This window comes from Ischnura elegans, chromosome X (assembly GCF_921293095.1).
Source record: "Ischnura elegans chromosome X, ioIscEleg1.1, whole genome shotgun sequence".
Classification (NCBI taxonomy): Eukaryota; Metazoa; Arthropoda; class Insecta; order Odonata; family Coenagrionidae; genus Ischnura; species Ischnura elegans.
Genome location: NC_060259.1, coordinates 92,318,487 through 92,336,533, shown reverse-complemented (window position 1 = coordinate 92,336,533; position 18,047 = coordinate 92,318,487). Strand labels below are relative to the sequence as shown.

The window sequence follows — 18,047 nt, the reverse complement described above, 5'->3', positions numbered from 1 at the left end:
AGCGAACCACGGACCTTTGGCTCTCTGGGCCACTGCGCATACCATTACTGTATCCAGGTTCTTTGATTCCATAAGCAATTTTACTGAGACTCATGGGTCTAGATGTTAGGATGCGTGAATGCATGAACGTTTTTAGTGGAATAGAGCGCATACGGATGCATGAGCCTAGTTAGAAGAGATTCTTTTTTCGGTTCATTCTCGCGTTCGTATACGGACAAATCACCACGCACATGCCAATCAGACCTGACAATTAACCTGACCTTAACAATGGTAAATCATGCCGTGTTACCGAGTCTTACGTACTTTCGTTCGGTGCGAGTCACGTAAATGCTCATCCTGATGCGCTTACGAACGTGCATTTTAAAATTCACGCAGTGTGTACAGCCATAAATTGCATGATTGCATGCGCAAATATCCATGTCATCAAATTCCCCTGCTCTAATCAAAAAGACTATCTCGCCCAATTGAGAAAACATTCCATTGGAAAATGTGAAATTTTGTGCGCCGTTTAAAACTGATTTGATAAATAGTATCGTAGGTGAATAAATTAACTAGTTTTTGTGGCACATTTAAGTTTGGCGTAAGCTGTTCTTTCAGGTTCTGTCCCACGTTGTTTTGTCGCTAGTGACTACATGTATTTATTTTCCCCGTGGAATTCAAGAACCTCATTTATTTCTAACCTTTTAATTTGTCCGGCGAAATGCTAACTATGTTCACCACAGTGGTTGGGGGCAGATGTGACCGTGGCGCCTTCCACGAGTTCGCTGTGCTCTAAAGAATTCGCAGTGCAGTCGAGGAAGCTGCGTCCATGGATTGATGCGGACGCCAATACCGAAATGGCCTACTTACAAGAAAGCATCTACAAGCTTTATTCCGATTTCCTTGCAATTACGAGTGTTTTTTTTTCTTGTAATAAATTAAGATTATCCTGGAAAATTTTCTGAACTTAGGCATATTTGCTTCATTTTTCGATTTTATCGGAGACAGCTTTTTTAAAGTGAGGTTTTGTCTATTTCCTAAGAACTATTAAGGAATTTATGAATTGCTCTTGAAAGCCTATCAATTATTAAAATTATTTTAGGAGCAAGCAATTAAAATAGCATCCACGACTTATATTTCTTAGCCAAATACCGCTTGTAATCATTGCCATTATTAACTATGTAGAGAATAAAATTAACAGATCACTAATGGCAATGAATGTAGATTTGCCTCTTTTGAACTTAACCGGGAATTTTACCGTTGACTTGTCTCAAAATAAAATTAACAGCATAGGCCTTAATTATTACAAACGCTTGATGATTTATGATAAGTTTTTAATCTCCGGAAGTAGGCATTTTTATCATTTTGGTGCTTCACTGTTTGAAATGGAGGCGAGAGGATAATATTATCGGGTCATCGTTGCGTGGAGCTTAGAGCTAGTAAGTCACCGCGCGCATAGTCGAGAGCGCATTATGAAAAAAAATGCGGGCGGAGCATGTGAAGCGCGCCGGATGCTCGTGGGTTTAGCGGGTGGATAAACATCGAAAGCTTTATCCCGTCCTTGAGGATGGACTCACTGCCTTCCTCTGCACCCAGTCGACCCTGGGACTCGCGATATCCCTTCATTTCCGCCAGCTAACCTCGAAACATCATTTGAGTATGTATAGATTGAATCCTTAGGGAGGAATAAATGTATGGTTAGGGTCAGTAATTTTAAATTATAACGCCCCAAATTGCATTTTACTTTTCGCACATTTGTGTAATAAAAAAATAAGTAAGTACCATAGTCCTTGCCAATGGATAGGAAGTAGTAGGGCAACTTTTCCGCGGCGGGCGATGGGCAGCTGAAATGATGATAACTTTCGAGTAGGCTGTGCCCCGCTGCACTTCATTACATACGTTTACTCGTGTTTTTGAGTTTGAGCTATGATCTTGGCGTGGCGAGGATTTGTCTCGTAGCATATGCACTCATTCGATCTGAGCTCCTTCCTCCGCATTTCCAATGATGACCTCGTCTCTTTTGTGAATTCGAAGTACTATCTGTGCGCTCGGAAAATGAAATGAGCAGAGAGATTCTGTTGATGTGGCCGTCTTTTTCGGAAGCTGCGAGTTCATTGCGATTGGGACTAATAATTCAGTGAATACCTCTTCGCTATGCCCAGGGACATGTAATACCGCGAAATCGGGTTTTTCCGCGAATACGCGAATTTCAACAATTTTAACTTGATTTTCATCATCTTTCATTATTCTGCTAATGCCTTTGACACGAAAGTTATTTTGAAGCGTATGCAAGCCATGTTGTTCCGTTAGAATGAGGATCTGAATAGGTTTGTGTTCATTTATTTCAGTACTATGTGGCCAAAGACAAGGTATTTCTGCGAGGAATCCACAATTGCGAGCCATGTTTCGTCAGCGGCATTTCGTGTGTACTGTCATTCATTTTTTATGCGGCTCTCGAGTTTTTTTTATCTTAACCCGCAAATGGTGAGGGATCAATCTCGGATGATAGCTTTAACTCGTCCGATGGATACACAATGACCTTAGAGAAATTTAGCGTGTACAGCTATAATTATACTCGCGAACGAGTTTTTGAAAATGCCTTTCTTGCCGAAAAGGTGAAAACGAGGAAGCGCATTCTGTAAAAGAGCGCTCATCATTGGCGGATTATAAAGAGACCCATCCCTGTTGAATATGATGTCCACTAATTAACATTTAGAGCTATAAAAGACGCCCTTCTTGTCTGGCAATGTCTGCGATTCAGATTGCTTGTCGACGAGTTCACTTTGTGGAATTTCATCGATAGTAATGATACAAACAGCTGTAGTAATTTTCCACACTTTTTAATCTGCTCAACCGGTTTCATTGTTTTCACATCATTATCAAGAGCTGTCTGAATGAAGAGCAGCTTGCCTGGGAGGTGTAGGTGGGGTAAGACTTAGAAGTAGGAATGGGGGGGGGGGGGGTTAGGATGTGTACTCCTTTGCGTGACACGTCTAGTCAGGGTCATCGGAAAAGGTTTTTACGGGGGAGGAGGGGCTCTCACCTTTGAGAAAGGTGAGTTCATCGTCGGCACCACCTCATTAACCAGACTTTCTCAAAACAACTTGGAGTACACTCCTATTTAAAATATTTCTATCAAATGCAGTTTTTTACCTTTGTCAGATACATGTAAATTTCCAAGTTAAATTCAGATGAATGGTCTCAATTATATAAATGTTTTGCCGACATAGATTTGTCGTGACAGGTTAAAAATGATTCTTTTTTATGTTCATCAATTATTAAACAAAATTTCCTCCCAGTCTGACCAACATAACAAAAATTACAATCATTTGTTTATGTTTCAGAAAATAATCACCACTCTTTTCTTTATCATTAATGTGATCCTTAGAATTTAACAACAATTTACTGTATACGATAGGACGATAAAAACACGACTTAAAATTATCTTTAGGGAACAAATATCAATTTTACAGGGTAGATGACCAAAAAATTGTAATTTTCTCCACTTATCATTTGACCGTGGAGTAGGTGAGAGGTTTGTCATTGACAACAGAGTCTTATTCTTTAGTTTTCATTCCAATAGTGAGTCTATCATTCTTTCCTCTTATCCATTCCAACACGCTGTAAGTTTGTGTTCGGTTTCACCTCCTTTTCGAAAGATCTTACTCGGACTTCGAAAAAGAGGTGAACACAACTAAACTTTGTTATGTTAACTGTTTTTAAGTAAGGCACCCAATGATTATTTTTATGCAATTGTATATATCAAATAATAAAATTGATGATGGGTGATAGAGTCGGCCATACCCTTGCGTATGATTCATTCAGCGAAGACGAACCTCAGTTCTTTGTTTTTCTGTATTTTCCTTATTTGTGGAGGTTCAGGTCTTTTTCAGCCATTCGGAGCCTAATTTCAAAGGGCGGCATGATTTCTATGTTTCCCCTTGTTTGTCTCTGCGATGTTCGTCTACGCTTCGCATTCGGAAGTGGCCATTCGCGTGGGCCGTTGCCCCCTCCACCCACCCCGCCCTCTGCCGCGTCCGCGACGAACTTGACCTTTTGTGGCCCTTTTCCTCTGTGTCCACTTGTCGCCCGACCGCGTGTTGGGTTGGTAGCAGTGAATGAACCATGGATTTGGGAATCGGCGATCGGTAGTGCCTCTGGAGGCCAAGATTCGAGTTTTGGGGAGTTTGTGAATACGAGCATGTCTCGAGAGCAACCGTTTACCGTTCTTCTGTGTTTTACCATCTATTAGCGAGCTTAAAAAGGTTCAACCCCCATTGTTGGGAAGTGAAGAGGGAGACTTTTGGAGTGGAAGCTATAGGATTATACACACCGGATCTCTTAAACGTTAATGCTGGGGTGGAATAAGGCTCAGAAAGAGTGCATGCAATGGTGTAACGTTACAGCGCGGGACCTAAGACAGGGGTCGCACGTTTTAAGTGTAGGTTCTTGCCTTTGATGTCGGGAAGCGAATGATCACACAAAAGTCTTTTAGGTTTTTAGCCCAAAGTTATTTCCATGTAAAATCCCGATTGTCAAATCAGTTCAATGAAAAGACGTGAAGTATAATGAATTTGAGCATCCAGAATAGCCAAAAGTTAGGATATTACCAAGGTCTTGGGAAGGAGAGGAGCTGATAGTGAAGGCACGGATGGATAGTGAGGCACTTTGTTAGCACGGGCCATATGCCCCGTGCTTTGGTTCCTACTGACGGCTACATTGCGACTGACCACTGATGAGAGACGAGTGACCAGTCTCAAGTGATGACGTAGTAACTAGGTGCCAATAGTATCTTCACCATGCCATTATATTGGGAAGGTGAAACAAGGATGTTTTCGAGGAAGAGGAGGACTTGAGTCGTTATTTAAAGTGAAAGGTACAAATCCCGAGGAATTTATTTCACGGGACTTTACCCAATTTACAAATATTAATTGTAAGGAAATTACAAGAAAAGTAATACATTTAAAAAGTTACGAGGTAGTATTTCAAATACAAATTACATTTGAGTACATATAGGTAGATACTTATGGGGATATTTCTTTAATCATATGGACAAGATGGCTATTAAAATTTAGCAAAATTATAATTTTTGCTTTTATTGATAGTATAATGACAGCGAAAATGTTTACATATTTTGCTTAAAGGAATCAAAAGAATCGTAAAATATATTTACATCAATTTCATGTGATGCAGTAGCGGATACAGAAAAAACTTAAAGGCAGGTGCAAAAGATACCTTGAGTTACCTTTACTTTTATCGTAATAAAAAATAATCAAGTCTCATGCAAAGTTGAAGAAGGTTTTAATTAAAGTGATTATGTAAAAATACAAGACAATGCCATCTTATGATATAAAAACGTTGCAATTGTGGTTCTGCAATGTTTGGCAATACGGGCGGCCCCACAAGGGGGTGCGCGCCGTTAAATAGCTTCATTGGCCTGGTGACAAGATTATTGTAAACAATATTGTTTTTACAAAATTTCACCAAGAAAGTGTTGCAATTTCTTGTTGAAGTAACTAAACAATAAAGCTAATGTCTTTGAGGCAAGTGCAACATATCATATAATAATAATAATAATAATAAAATGTCTTTATTCGGGCGAGGTTGAGACTAGGAAGTCCCCTCTTCCACCTAACTCCTATTATGGCATAGTTTATATAAAAGCAACAGATCATTAAGTGTCTTTCTGACCAGTAAAGGTTCTATATCCAATATTTGAAGAGTTTCCCCATATGAGGTATATTGAGTATGAAATCCAGTGTAGAAATTTACTGTTCTTCAAAATCTATGTTGGACTCCGTTCATTTTTCAAAGCAGCCTAAAAATCCCTTTCCTTTTTTTTCAATCCTTGTTGATCCTTATGTCTTTCAAAGCAGGAGAGGTATATTTTGCCTTCATGTAGTCAAAGAAAAGTGGGGAGGCATCATTCTCACTGCCAAAAATAATTTTTTAAGGTGTAACCATTCAACTTCGTAGGATCACCATTCAACATTCATCCATTTGGAAGCTTCCCAATGATTTGGCGGAGGAGGTGAGACGCGAAGTGTCTACTATTTTGAAGAAGGCTGTCGTTCCTAAGCCAAACATTTCGAGAGGAGAGCTTTTCGCGCTTCGTACTTTGCGTGAAAACAAACTGGTTACCATTTTACCTGCGGATAAAGGGAACGCCACTGTTCTTATGAAAACTTTGGAATACCAGCAAAAAATTGGAGATATCCTCAATGATCGGGCGTACCGAAAGTTGAATAGTGATCCTACGGACTCAATTACGAGGAAGACCATATCTTTAATGAATAAGTCAGGCATTTCTGAAGAAGTAGCCAAAAATATTTATCCTCATGCTCCGGCACCTCCCAGACTGTATGGACTACCGAAAATACACAAGGAAGGTGTTCCTTTACGACCTATTGCGAGTGCTATTGGATCTGCCACATATAATTTGGCTAAATACCTTACTGGTATTATGTCTCCGTTTGTATGTGTTTGTGAACACCACATAAAAAACTCATCACATTTTGTTGGGATTTTGGAAAACCTTACTTTGGAGAAGACGGACATCATGGTCAGCTTGGATGTTGTTTCCTTGTTCACACGGGTTTCTTATGCTGATACGTTCAAACTTCTGGAGGAGAAATTTGACAGTGGGACGGTAACATTATTCCATCATACTCTTACATACACCTTTTTTAAATACAACGGTAGTTTCTACGAAATGGCAGATGGAGTTGCAATGGGATCCCCTATGTCACCAGCCGTTACCAACTTTTATATGCAAGATTTTGAAGAGATAGCCCTTTCATCTGCTCCGTTACGCCCAAATGCTTCCTAAGATACAAGGATGACACCTTCACAATATGTCCTCATGGAGTGGACGCTCTTCACACTTTTTTGGGCCATATGAACGACCAACACCAGAACATCAAGTGAGATGGAGATAGAGCGGAATAATAAGATTGCCTTTCTTGACGTTCATAGGAAAGAAAATAGCAAACTGAGTCATAGTGTCTTTCGTAAACCCAAACATACAGATCTGTACCTCAATGGCCATAGTCACCATCATCCCTCCCAACGAGAAGCTGTTCTTTCCACCCTGATACATCGTGCGAGAGCAATTTCCAACATGGAGAGTCTTCCTTCGGAATTGGACTATCTTAAGAATACCTTCCGCCAGAATGGGTACGGAGAGCGGCAGATCTCTTTGGCCATCAGAAAATCTTCTGAAAGTGCAAAGGGCTCGGTTATGAAGGAAGACCAACCTAAACCGACAGCCAGGGCCTTTTTACCCTATATTTACCACGATATCGGGCAAAATTTCTAGGGTTTTGAGGAGGTATATAATTTCGAAACCATCCATCGACCTATGACAAGTTTAAGAAACTGTCTCGTCTGTGCAAAAGATCCAATTGGCCTTATGACTCCTGGAGTTTATAAAATCCCCTGTGAGTGTGGTAATGTCTACGTGGGGGAAACTGGGCGAACAATATTTACTCGTCTCTAAGAACATCAAAGGCATTTCCGACTTGGTCAACCGGAAAAATCAGCCATAGTCGAGCATAGCCTGGATGAGGACCATAAAATACGGTGGGATGACACCAGAGTTTTATGGCGATCTAATCAATTCTTGGATCGTTTAGCCAAAGAGGCTATTGAAATAAGACTTGAGAATAAGAATGTAAACAGAGACACCGGATTTTCGATCAGCAGCTCTTGGAATAGAACCCTTAAAAGAGTTATGCTTGCCAGAGCTAAGTCTACGCTGGTCCACGGTCCTCCGCAACAACAATCGGGACTCGACCAATCCGGCCCCTCCTAATGCTGAGCTTCAACGGTCACTTCAAATTTTCTGTCAGTAGCCATGAGAATGGGTAGCGAGTCGGTACTTGAAACGTCGGTGCTCTCATATAATCTTACCCGCGTGGTATCCTGAGAAGAGTTTTTACACTCCAATTCTGTATCAGCAATGAGAGCTTAAAAAGAACTATCCTTCAACTTCGTACACTTTTTATGGACACTTTCATTTCTCCTATTGCAAATAATGTGTTGGCGATTTAGATTTACCTTCCCAGAACATACACCACACATGTCAGTTGCCACCATCTTTATGACCTCCGTGATTCAATCAGGCTCTCTGGGAGAACAGTGGAGGTGTTGAATTTTTAGAGGGCCAGTGTGTATTCATCAGTGCAACTACATATAGTAATTTATGGTTGATGTGCATCATTCTAAACAGCCAAATCACTTTTTTTCTTTGACGATTGAGTATTTTCTAGCCTCTAATTTAAGGGCAAGGTAGTTATAATGTATCAATTCCTTGCAGCCCAAATGAGAGTTACTCATGGGGCCATTTTATCCTTCATCTAGGGCATGGTTTTTTTATTTTCAAGCTCTCAATACAAAAGGGTTCTCCGTTATGATTTATTTATGGTGAAAGTTAACTTGTTGTGGTGCTGCTTTGTTTCTTTAAAGTTCCATTTTCAATTGTTTTGCAGGAGTTGAGAGTCGCCAAGATATATCTGCTCATCATCCCCTGAGTGAGACTGAATATGAGCCTGGGGGCATCACTGTTAGCGCTAATTCTGTTTTCTGTCAGCATTTGCTGTCATGGAGAACTTTATACAGCTTTGGCTGATATGGAAGAGCTCCTCGAGACCGAAGCTGTGCTCATAAGGACATTGGAGGGGTACATGGATGCGCAGGAAAACAAACTTAGATTGTTGAAGAGGTGAGGAAGTTCATAGGTATTGGGATATATCTAGTGAGTTGGTTTTGAGTTGCATTTAGAAAATGGGTGCTCACAAACTGGCAGAGGTAGACATTGCAAGTAAATTAATATCTGATTCATGGTTTGAGATTTAAAAATTCTCATTTTGCAAATACGAATGTCCAACTGGAGGTTTTATGTGAACATTTTTTTCATTAGAATCAGTCATATCTACTGAAGGGTTAAAGTTTTTTTGCTAAATACTGTTACTTGTATCCATAAATATTTCCATTGTAATTGGAAATATCATTTATACCAGTTTGTGAATGAATATGTCTATGGCTATGGTATGATGTTCTAAGTTTGGAAAACTTGAAATGTGGGCTTTCACAGCAAGAATCATTGGTATCGGAGGCTTATGGAAGCAGCTGCTTGTTACGCTTTGTTGAGCGAGCTTTTGCAGCCATTGCAGGTTGCATGATCTGGCGATGAATGATGCTCGATGAATTCATCGCCTGATGATGCAACCTGCAATGGCCGGGAGAGCTTGGTTGACAAAGCATAATACACAACTGCTCCCAAAAGCCTCCAATTCTAAGTTTGACCTCACTACTTATGACCAAGGTATGGCTGAGGGGAGAAAGCCATTATGGCTCCACAGGGGCAGCCATTATGACTTAAATGCCGACTCATGGCTTTTCTGCAGCTAGGCCATAATTTCTTTGTGGACTGGATTTATAAGTGTTCATGTTTTTTTGTAGGCCAAAGAAAAGCTCCATGATTAAGAACATTTCTTGATACCATCATGATTGCACTTTTATGGCAGAAAATTGAATTTGCTGTAAAGGGTTACTAATATTTTTGTGTTTGTGTGTAAGATGCTAAATAGATAGAGCTGAAAAAGCAATCCTATTAGTAGTTTCTATTAATTTATTTCTTATTTAGTCCTATTTAATCCATGAAAAAGGATTATTAGGATCCAATTAGGATTCTAGGGTTGACCTTTGAAAGGAGTTGGGTCGGCTTAAAGGCTCAGGAAGTAAGAGCAGGAGCAGAGCCTTCAGTAAGAGGTGCAAGGTCCACGGTGAAAGTATAGTTCACCCTGGAGTGTGTCTTTTGAAATGAGAACTTTTTGTGAAGTGTGAAGAAAGAAATGATGCCGGGGAAGCACGCAAATAAGCGGTTTATCCCTAATGTACATTTTAAGTGATTATGTTTATGGAAGAAGATTGATTTGTGTCATGGCTTTCAATATTTTTTGTATTTGGTAGCGTTATTTGCTTAAATTACTCTGTGATGTTTTTTACTTTTTACCTTTGAAAATAGATGTGTAAAATACAGTTGTATAGTGGGAGTTAGGAGTGAGTATTTTATCCGAATCTGGCATAATTGCCTGTATTGTGTTTGCAGGTTTGCTGCTGAATATGCGAAAGAGCATGATGAAGCTAGTCAAGATGTGCAGCAGTATCTCGCTAATCCTATAAATGCTTACTTATTAGTAAAGAGACTGACGACAGATTGGAAAGAGGTTGAGGCTACCATGATGGATGATGTTGGTTTAGGTAAGAAAGCCCATTTTTTATAAATATGTGAGTAAAAGTTAAGTTTGGTGATAAGATCTGCCATTCCTTCTATTGGATTATGATGATAATAAATTAGTGATCACTACTCTTAACTTGATGACCATTTTGTCACTAATTTGGAAATAGTCCTGATGTGGAGCTCTTGATCATACATATCATGTTGGTATTGTATTGATTTAATCTTGTGTTATTTATCTCTCATTAGGATTTGTGGAAAATATCACGAGATATAGAGAAGTCCTCAAGTTTCCCTCAGATGAAGATTTAAATGGTGCTGCTGTTGCATTGATGAGGCTGCAGGACACCTACAAGCTGGACACTGCCTCAGTGGCGAGAGGGGAGCTCAATGGTGTCCAGTATAGCACAGCATTGACAGGTTAGTTCTCATCAAATTTAAGGGCTGCACGAGGCAGAGCAGCATTCTCAATAAATTCACTGCTCCACAAATTTTAAATCAACCTAGGGTTTAGCATGCATTCCTAAAAAAGTTGGCTTAGTAAAGTTTTGTTATGAAGTTTTAAAGTCCGTCAGTGTTTAAAACTTGTTGCATGCATTTTTCAGCGGGTGGTTGCTTTGAGTTGGGAAGGCAGTCATACAACAACGGAGATTTCTACCACACTGTCCTGTGGATGACTGAAGCCTTGCAGAGGTATGAAGAGGAAAGAAATAAAACAACTGTGAAAGCAGATATTCTGGAGTACCTTGCTTTCTCTATGTACCAGCAAGGTAGGGATTCTTTTAAAAATGGTGGTCTTAGTTTACTTTCCATAGTTTTTAATGATCAAATTATCATCTCTTGAATATTTTTGCCTTAGGAAGGGAGAAAATAGTTGGTGGTCCTCAAATATCACCTGTGGCAATGGACTTTTTAACTATCTCTGATGTGTTTCAATTAGTAGCATCAAATTGAATCAAATTCAATTATTTTCAGTTGAACTAAGCCATTAATGGCACTGTTTTAATTCAAATTCTCCAATACACATAACCATGGTGACTTACATGTTTATCTATGCTTATATTTTCAGTGGGTGCTATTCTAGGCGATATTAATTATGTATGCTTTTCATCTTCCAGGGAATGTCCATAGTGCTTTGCAAATGACTAATGAGCTTTTAGAGATTATTCCAACGCACCAGCGGGCACTTGGGAACAAGGTGTACTATGAGGCTGAAATTGAATCTAAGAGTGGACGCCACAGGAAGGGTGAAGATGGATCTGCAGACCCTCTTGACGAGGTGGGCTCACTCGCTGCTTATCACAAATGGGAGACTTAACTTTAAAGCCCTTGACATCATTGCTTGGCACTTGTTGTTTACTTTGGTGGCTGTAGTAGAGCTGTTTTTCAAAATCAGGCGGGAATGGGCGCATGCACTGTAGTGTACGACAAGTTCAAATGCAATTTGATGTTACATCATTCGTTACTAGTTAGTTATTGGATCAATTCATTCAATAATCAAGGTCAAAAATCCTAAGACTGGATTTAAAATAAAAAATAAGAATAAAAACTGCCTGCCTAAATAATATATGTATCAGAAAATCACTAATTAATAATTGTTCTGCTCTGGAGTGAAGAAATTTTATTTCTGCTACTTTTATTGATCGTCATGTACGGTTAATCACAATCGATACGTAATCTCAAAACTTCTTAATTGCAATTAAAACATAAGAAAAGTAACAAACCTTACATTTTCAAAAAAAGTAAAACAGGATAAATACTAACTCTAATTAATTTCATTGACGTTTTCTAAAACCTTTAAAACCAAGTGGCCTTGCCACATGCCTGGGGTTGGGCCAGCTTACATACAATTTATTTGCGGTGCTGTGTATGTTCTTGTCCTCACCATCGGGAAAAGTAAAAAAAAAGTCTGTTCCAAGGGAACTTACTTACGAAGGCACTGAAAACAAAATATGCATGCAGTGAGCTCTCGTTATTATGAAGATCAACGGACCTAAAAACCGAATGTTTGTAATTATGGACTTCGTAAGAGCGTTTCCTTTAGGAATCATCACAAAAAACATAAATTGCCAAAATTCCTTCTCTCTTCAATCTCCCATACTTAAAGAGTCGTGCTGTGGAATAGCTTCAGAATCATGTATATGATATATGTGATTGCATTATGCACAAATACAGTAAGTCCTCGACATATCAAATACAGTAAGTCCTCGACATCGATACCATGCGTTCCGAGACCTTGTTCATAAATTGATAAACCTATGCAAGGCATCGAAAAGTGTGATTACCCTTCAGAATGCAATGCTGCATTACAATTTTATGTTAACGTGTGATTGTGATGAACTGATCTAGCTGTGCGTGCGACGGAGCTGGAGCAAAGAAAATTCACTGTCCGCAGGAAAGAAGAATAGACGAAACACTGTACAGTTCCTGACTTCATAAAGGATTGATTGGTACTTAGTTCAGACTGTGCCCCAAGTGCAAGTTCCTCTACACCATACCGTGTCTCATCAGCCAACTCCATAGGAGTCAAATTTGAAATTTTGGGCACGCTTGAATTTTTAGAATGTTTGTATCTCTGAAGGCCAAAAGAGGACATACCATACGGCCATAGGGTATAACATTCGTTAATGAATGAGTCACCATGATTCCGGAGGAATGAAGCTTATATTATATAAAGCCTTATTATATTAGCCTTATTATATTAGCCTTATTATATGATGTTGCATGAATACTGAAGTATCTCCTACTGATGAAAGAACCATAATTGTTGCTTTTGGGCACAGTGCACAAGGAGAACTTAAATGTTGCACTGTGATTACGCCGCAGTATATTTTATATCCACCTAAATGCCATTGCTTATCCAAGGAACTTCATAGTAAAGTTCATTTTATAGCTGCCGGGATGGGGACTGAAGTTTGTAATTTTGTAATAACGAAAATTTTGTAATAGCATTTCTTTTACTATAGATTGGATGAGCCTTTTCTTTGGGGCCAACGATTTGCTTGGTAAAACTAAGAACCTTGTAATAACGTTGATCATTTTAATGAGAGTCTACTGTATAAGTATTTGAGGAAGCACCAATAAGCTTGCCAACGAAAAGTCTATCATGCCTGAAGGGTGAAAAAATGAACAAATGGAAATTTTGAGGAACAGGCAATGCCCAACAATTTGAAATTGTCATCACTTCCATCAAATGATGGAAGGACATTATCCCCATGCGAGGAATTTTCTCTCCCCGACAGAAACGTCAAATTCATTGACAAATGAGTCATTTATGCCAAAAGGATTCACAATCTTCCCCGCAACAATTTGTTTCCTTGAGAAGGTGCAGAGCAATAAGGAAGCTGCAAAAGTGTAGTGCATGGTGGCCATCTTGAAAAATCGAGTTTGAATCATGACAGGCTCTCAAGAATAACAAATTAAAATAGAGGGTATTTATTGAAGGAAGGTGCAGCATTTGCATTTTACATATCAAATGTGCCACCCTGTGTAGACCTACCTAGTATGCTCTCAAAATACCATAGCTACAATGTTGGGGTTTAATGCTGAATATGTCCACTCCAAAGCAGCTAATGTGGGTGCTAATATCATTTTGTGGAGCATTCTTCTCAGCCGCTTCTTGCCTGTATACGTGTTGATTGTCGGAAGCTCATAGTGATTCATTGTGTTGCTGGGCCAATTATGTGCTAGATTGGTAGATATAAAAGCCATATCGGTACCTACCATAACATTTTGTTCAGTCATTCTAGGGAGTTGAGAATATGCTACAAAGTCACCCACTGCCATGATTAGAGTGCTCTCTCCCCTGGAATGCCCTTGTCTCTCCAATGTCCTCTTAGAGTGCTCTTATGCACACCATTTTTTAAAACAGCTTTGCTTAGTTGATGGAGAGAATAAAGAATGCAAATTGGTGGTGTAGTGATAGGGATCGTAATGCATCATTTGATGGCAAGGTTTCTGGCTTATGTAATTTGGGGGTGTCGAGAATTCAATGTTTTAATCTGTGGTTTGAATTTAAATCGCGGATTTGGCACTTTTGGTGGTTTGCAATTCAAAAAGCAGGAAGATGATGGGAAAGCTTTTGCAAATCTAGGAAAAAGTCCTAAAGAAAGCAAATATCTCATCAAAATTGAAATTATGGATAAATATCAAGGAGCCCTAACCGTTGTGAAGAGTTCTTGTTGCCATTTATGGTGATAATTTCTTATTGAAGAAGCCTCCATGAAAAAATTTATGTTCCATGATTTGTCTAATCATTAATTATCTCTTATTCTTATAGATCAGGCAAATTTGAGTACAATGGTCAATGTAAGCGAAGTACCCATACTTATATCACCTCACCAAACGTAAAATATATCACTAGTACGTTTGTGATTTCTGTACCTCCTCTGACGTTAAACTTTTTGTTGGTGGAATTCAATTTTATTTTTTCTCACTGAAAATTTTTTAGTTTTTAGATTGTAATTACAGCCCTACTGTCCAAATTTTATGGGGAATCTTAAAAAATTAGCTATAATAGCTATATATCCTTGTCTGAAGCATTTTTTCAAACATAATTTATTGGAACTGCATTATACTCGATGAAAACAGGACAAATTTTCTTTCTTTAGTCTGAATTGGAATTCCCTGATAATTTTTATGTTGAAAAGTGGTATTATTTAATTGAACTCCTGGTCATCATTATAATCATGGGATTTTGGTCATTTTGTAATAAAATATGATTTTTCCCATAAAAAAACTCAGCCTATTGGTACATGTATCCTAGAAATTGTACATGAAATCATCCTTGAGTGAAATTGTTGTGTTATGTATGTACTCTATGTTTGCTAATATGTATGAAAACAATTCTGTTGATATTTTAAAATCATTTGGACATTTCATTGGAGATTTCACTTATTCTCTTTATATATTTTTATTCTTGGTTAATTCCATGTCATAGTCATTGTATGCCTGAGGTACAGAAAAGCCAATAACTTGTCTTTGATATCTCAAGGCTTGAAATCATTTTAAGGAAGCCAATGCTCATTCATTGAGTGGAGAGAGGCCCTTTCAGAATTATCAACAGCAAACACATACGGCCACCACTATCATCTTAACCTTAGTCTCCTATTCTCAAAATGCTCACTTCACTCGGTTATTCCACTCGAAGGTTGTTTTGGATAGGTGAGGGTGGACTCAGCCACACAGGACAGCATGCCAATGTCACATATTGAGTGGAGAGGAGCCAGTTCCTTTACCTCAGCCACCTTACTCTTTGACAATTCTTATTTGGGGTGTCGAAACGCTTCATCCAGGTTTCTATAAATGTTCAAAATGCGATAATAATGCTATTTGTGTTATGTATGAGCATGAATTTTGACTTGGATGCATGGGCAAGCAATAATTCTCCATCAACTAATGCCTGATATGCATATATGTACATATATATGCATGAAGGAGCATCTACAATAAACTTTATTATTATAAGTAAACACTACATATAAATATCAGAGCTTTTTACTTTTGTCGTATGGCTGCATTATTAGTAATAGGGTTGCCTGGGTTGCCCTTACTAACTTGTTTGTGCGTGTACTTGTGTGGGTGATTTGTACTATCAGGGCCGCCTGGAGACTTTCGGGGCCAATATCGCATTTGGGGCTCTTGTCTCATGTTGGTTCCTTTGCGTGAGCACTGAGAAACCTTTTGGGGGCCACTCCTTGACAGTTGGAGCAAAGGCTTCCCCCTCTGTGTGGCTGTTGTAGTGCCAAGTATATCCATATTATCAATGGATGAAACATGTATTTATTAAAAGACTATGAACAATGAGGAGATAAGCTATGTAGTTTAGCTCAGATCAATCATGGTACACAACTATATGTGCTGTAATTGTATACCTGGAGCTTCGTGAATTGTCTCATCATGGCATGTGTGGAAATGATCTGATGGCTTAGTAAATATTAAGTGTTATAGAACTGGAAATTAAGAGAAGTGAATTGAATTTTAGATATATATCCCAGTTATAAGAAGAAGTTGTTCAAAAAGATGGCAAATTTTGCACATGCTGAAATAGCAACTGTGTGACTTCATTGGTCCTGTCTGATGTTTTGTCCGATGCTGGTTTTTCACTATACTAAAGTATACATTAGAGAGTATCTGTTCACGTACATGATTAACCTTTAAAGGATGGCTTTCAGTCATATCGCTAGTGTAACCTATTTTCTGATCTTAGCAAGTGTCATTCCAGGAGCCTAAAAAAATATTTACACTATCTCAGCAACGAAACTCATTATAAGCCAATTTTAAACAAAGTATGTCTCAGTGGTCCCTAAAGGGACCGCAAGGCCATAGACAAAAACATTAGGTGGTCCCTTTTGGGACCGCATGGACGATAAAGGTTAAAGGTCATGATGAAATGAAATTTATTTCAATTATGAATTCAATCTTTGTTACATCCTGTGAATCTATGGAATTATGTTTCTGGCTGTTATTGTAAATGAATTACAGCAGGATCAAATGGAAGTAAATTTAAGGAATCAATCATGGACATTTTAAAGGCATATTCATCCCCAATTGGTGGTGATACTTTGCATGGCATAGTTAAAAGAGTTTTTCTCTGCCAGGGGAACTGGCTTTGGAAGGAGAACTCATCACTGGTGTTCTGGGTCAGAATGTTTAAGGAACCTGGTCAAAATCTCCAAATCATTGAAAACTGTGATGGGATTCGGATTCTTTTTTATTGGCTGTGTTTCTCGGAATGCTAAGATCTTTTTCTTCTGTAGGAATAACTGCAGTGCCTAAATTTTTCTTGTTTAATCAGTTACACACATACTTAGGGGATGTGAGGTTGGTGGATAAAGTTGCCATTAAATGTAAGGAGAGTCATGTTTAATGATTTTATATTATTTTCCTTGCCTTGTTCCTTATGAGGTATGCACTTAACTTCATTGTCCTTATGGATCATGTATACTGCTCGGGGTGACTTCTTTACTGTCTCCCCATTTTGAGTGGGATATGCCAAGACTGCTGAGGCTGTTCTTGCAAGAGTCTGTAAAATAGCAGATTTTTAATTATTTCTAGTGCATAATTTTATGGACTACATTTACATTTTTCCCAATGCTGAAGATATGTTATGGGCTCAAAGCCATGGAAGGATTGTACCAGTTGAATATTATTTTTGTGAAGAAAACATTTAGTTCTATTGTTATTGTAATGTAAGAAAGTGGGCTGTTGAAGTGGCCATCTACACACCCAACTAGAACAACACATTGACATGCAAGCAGTAAAAGTGTTAATTATTGCCACTGCAGAAAAAAGCATGATGCTCACAGTTCCTTATTTTGGTTTTATCACATTCAAGACTAGATGTTTTTTAAAACTTACTCCTGTGGCTGGGTATATTTCCAAGGAAGTTTAGTTTTTTGCAGTTAACGGTAATTAATCCAATTACTCAATAATTAGAGGTCCATGAAAGTAGTTTTATTTTTTGCTAAAATTCGTTTTAAAATTGTATTATTTTGGTGTTTTAGAAAATCTTGGCGGTGTTATAGTAATGTGACAATTTTTGCAAATTTTGAAGGTGTTTTATCATTTTTTGTACACGTTTCTTGATTGCTTATATAATTTCTAAGCATTTTATATAACATTTAATACAATTTGATGGTACAACATTTCTGATAAAACCAAATGAAGGAAATGCTTCACTTGATTAATTGTCTTCGTGAGGAAGACTAGAGCAAAAATTAACCAAATAGTACTGAAATTTGTTTCCAGTTTCATTGTATTAATTAAGACCAATAATACAATATTTAAGCTCTTCCTGCTTCTTTATCCCTGTAATTGGGATGCATTC

At 38.4% G+C, this 18,047-nt stretch overlaps 1 protein-coding gene across 2 annotated transcripts in view; it reads left to right on the top strand.

The window, feature by feature from the left end:
- The window catches only part of LOC124170585 (prolyl 4-hydroxylase subunit alpha-1), an 89,641-nt gene that overhangs the window by 56,550 nt on the left and 15,044 nt on the right, over positions 1–18,047 (top strand). For both annotated transcript variants that reach the window (XM_046549384.1, XM_046549385.1), the window contains exons 2-6: positions 8,469–8,701; positions 10,091–10,242; positions 10,469–10,639; positions 10,825–10,989; positions 11,338–11,498. In XM_046549384.1, coding sequence (XP_046405340.1) covers positions 8,523–8,701; positions 10,091–10,242; positions 10,469–10,639; positions 10,825–10,989; positions 11,338–11,498 — 828 coding nt within the window. In that variant the 5' untranslated portion in view covers positions 8,469–8,522. The remainder of the gene's footprint in view (positions 1–8,468; positions 8,702–10,090; positions 10,243–10,468; positions 10,640–10,824; positions 10,990–11,337; positions 11,499–18,047) is intronic.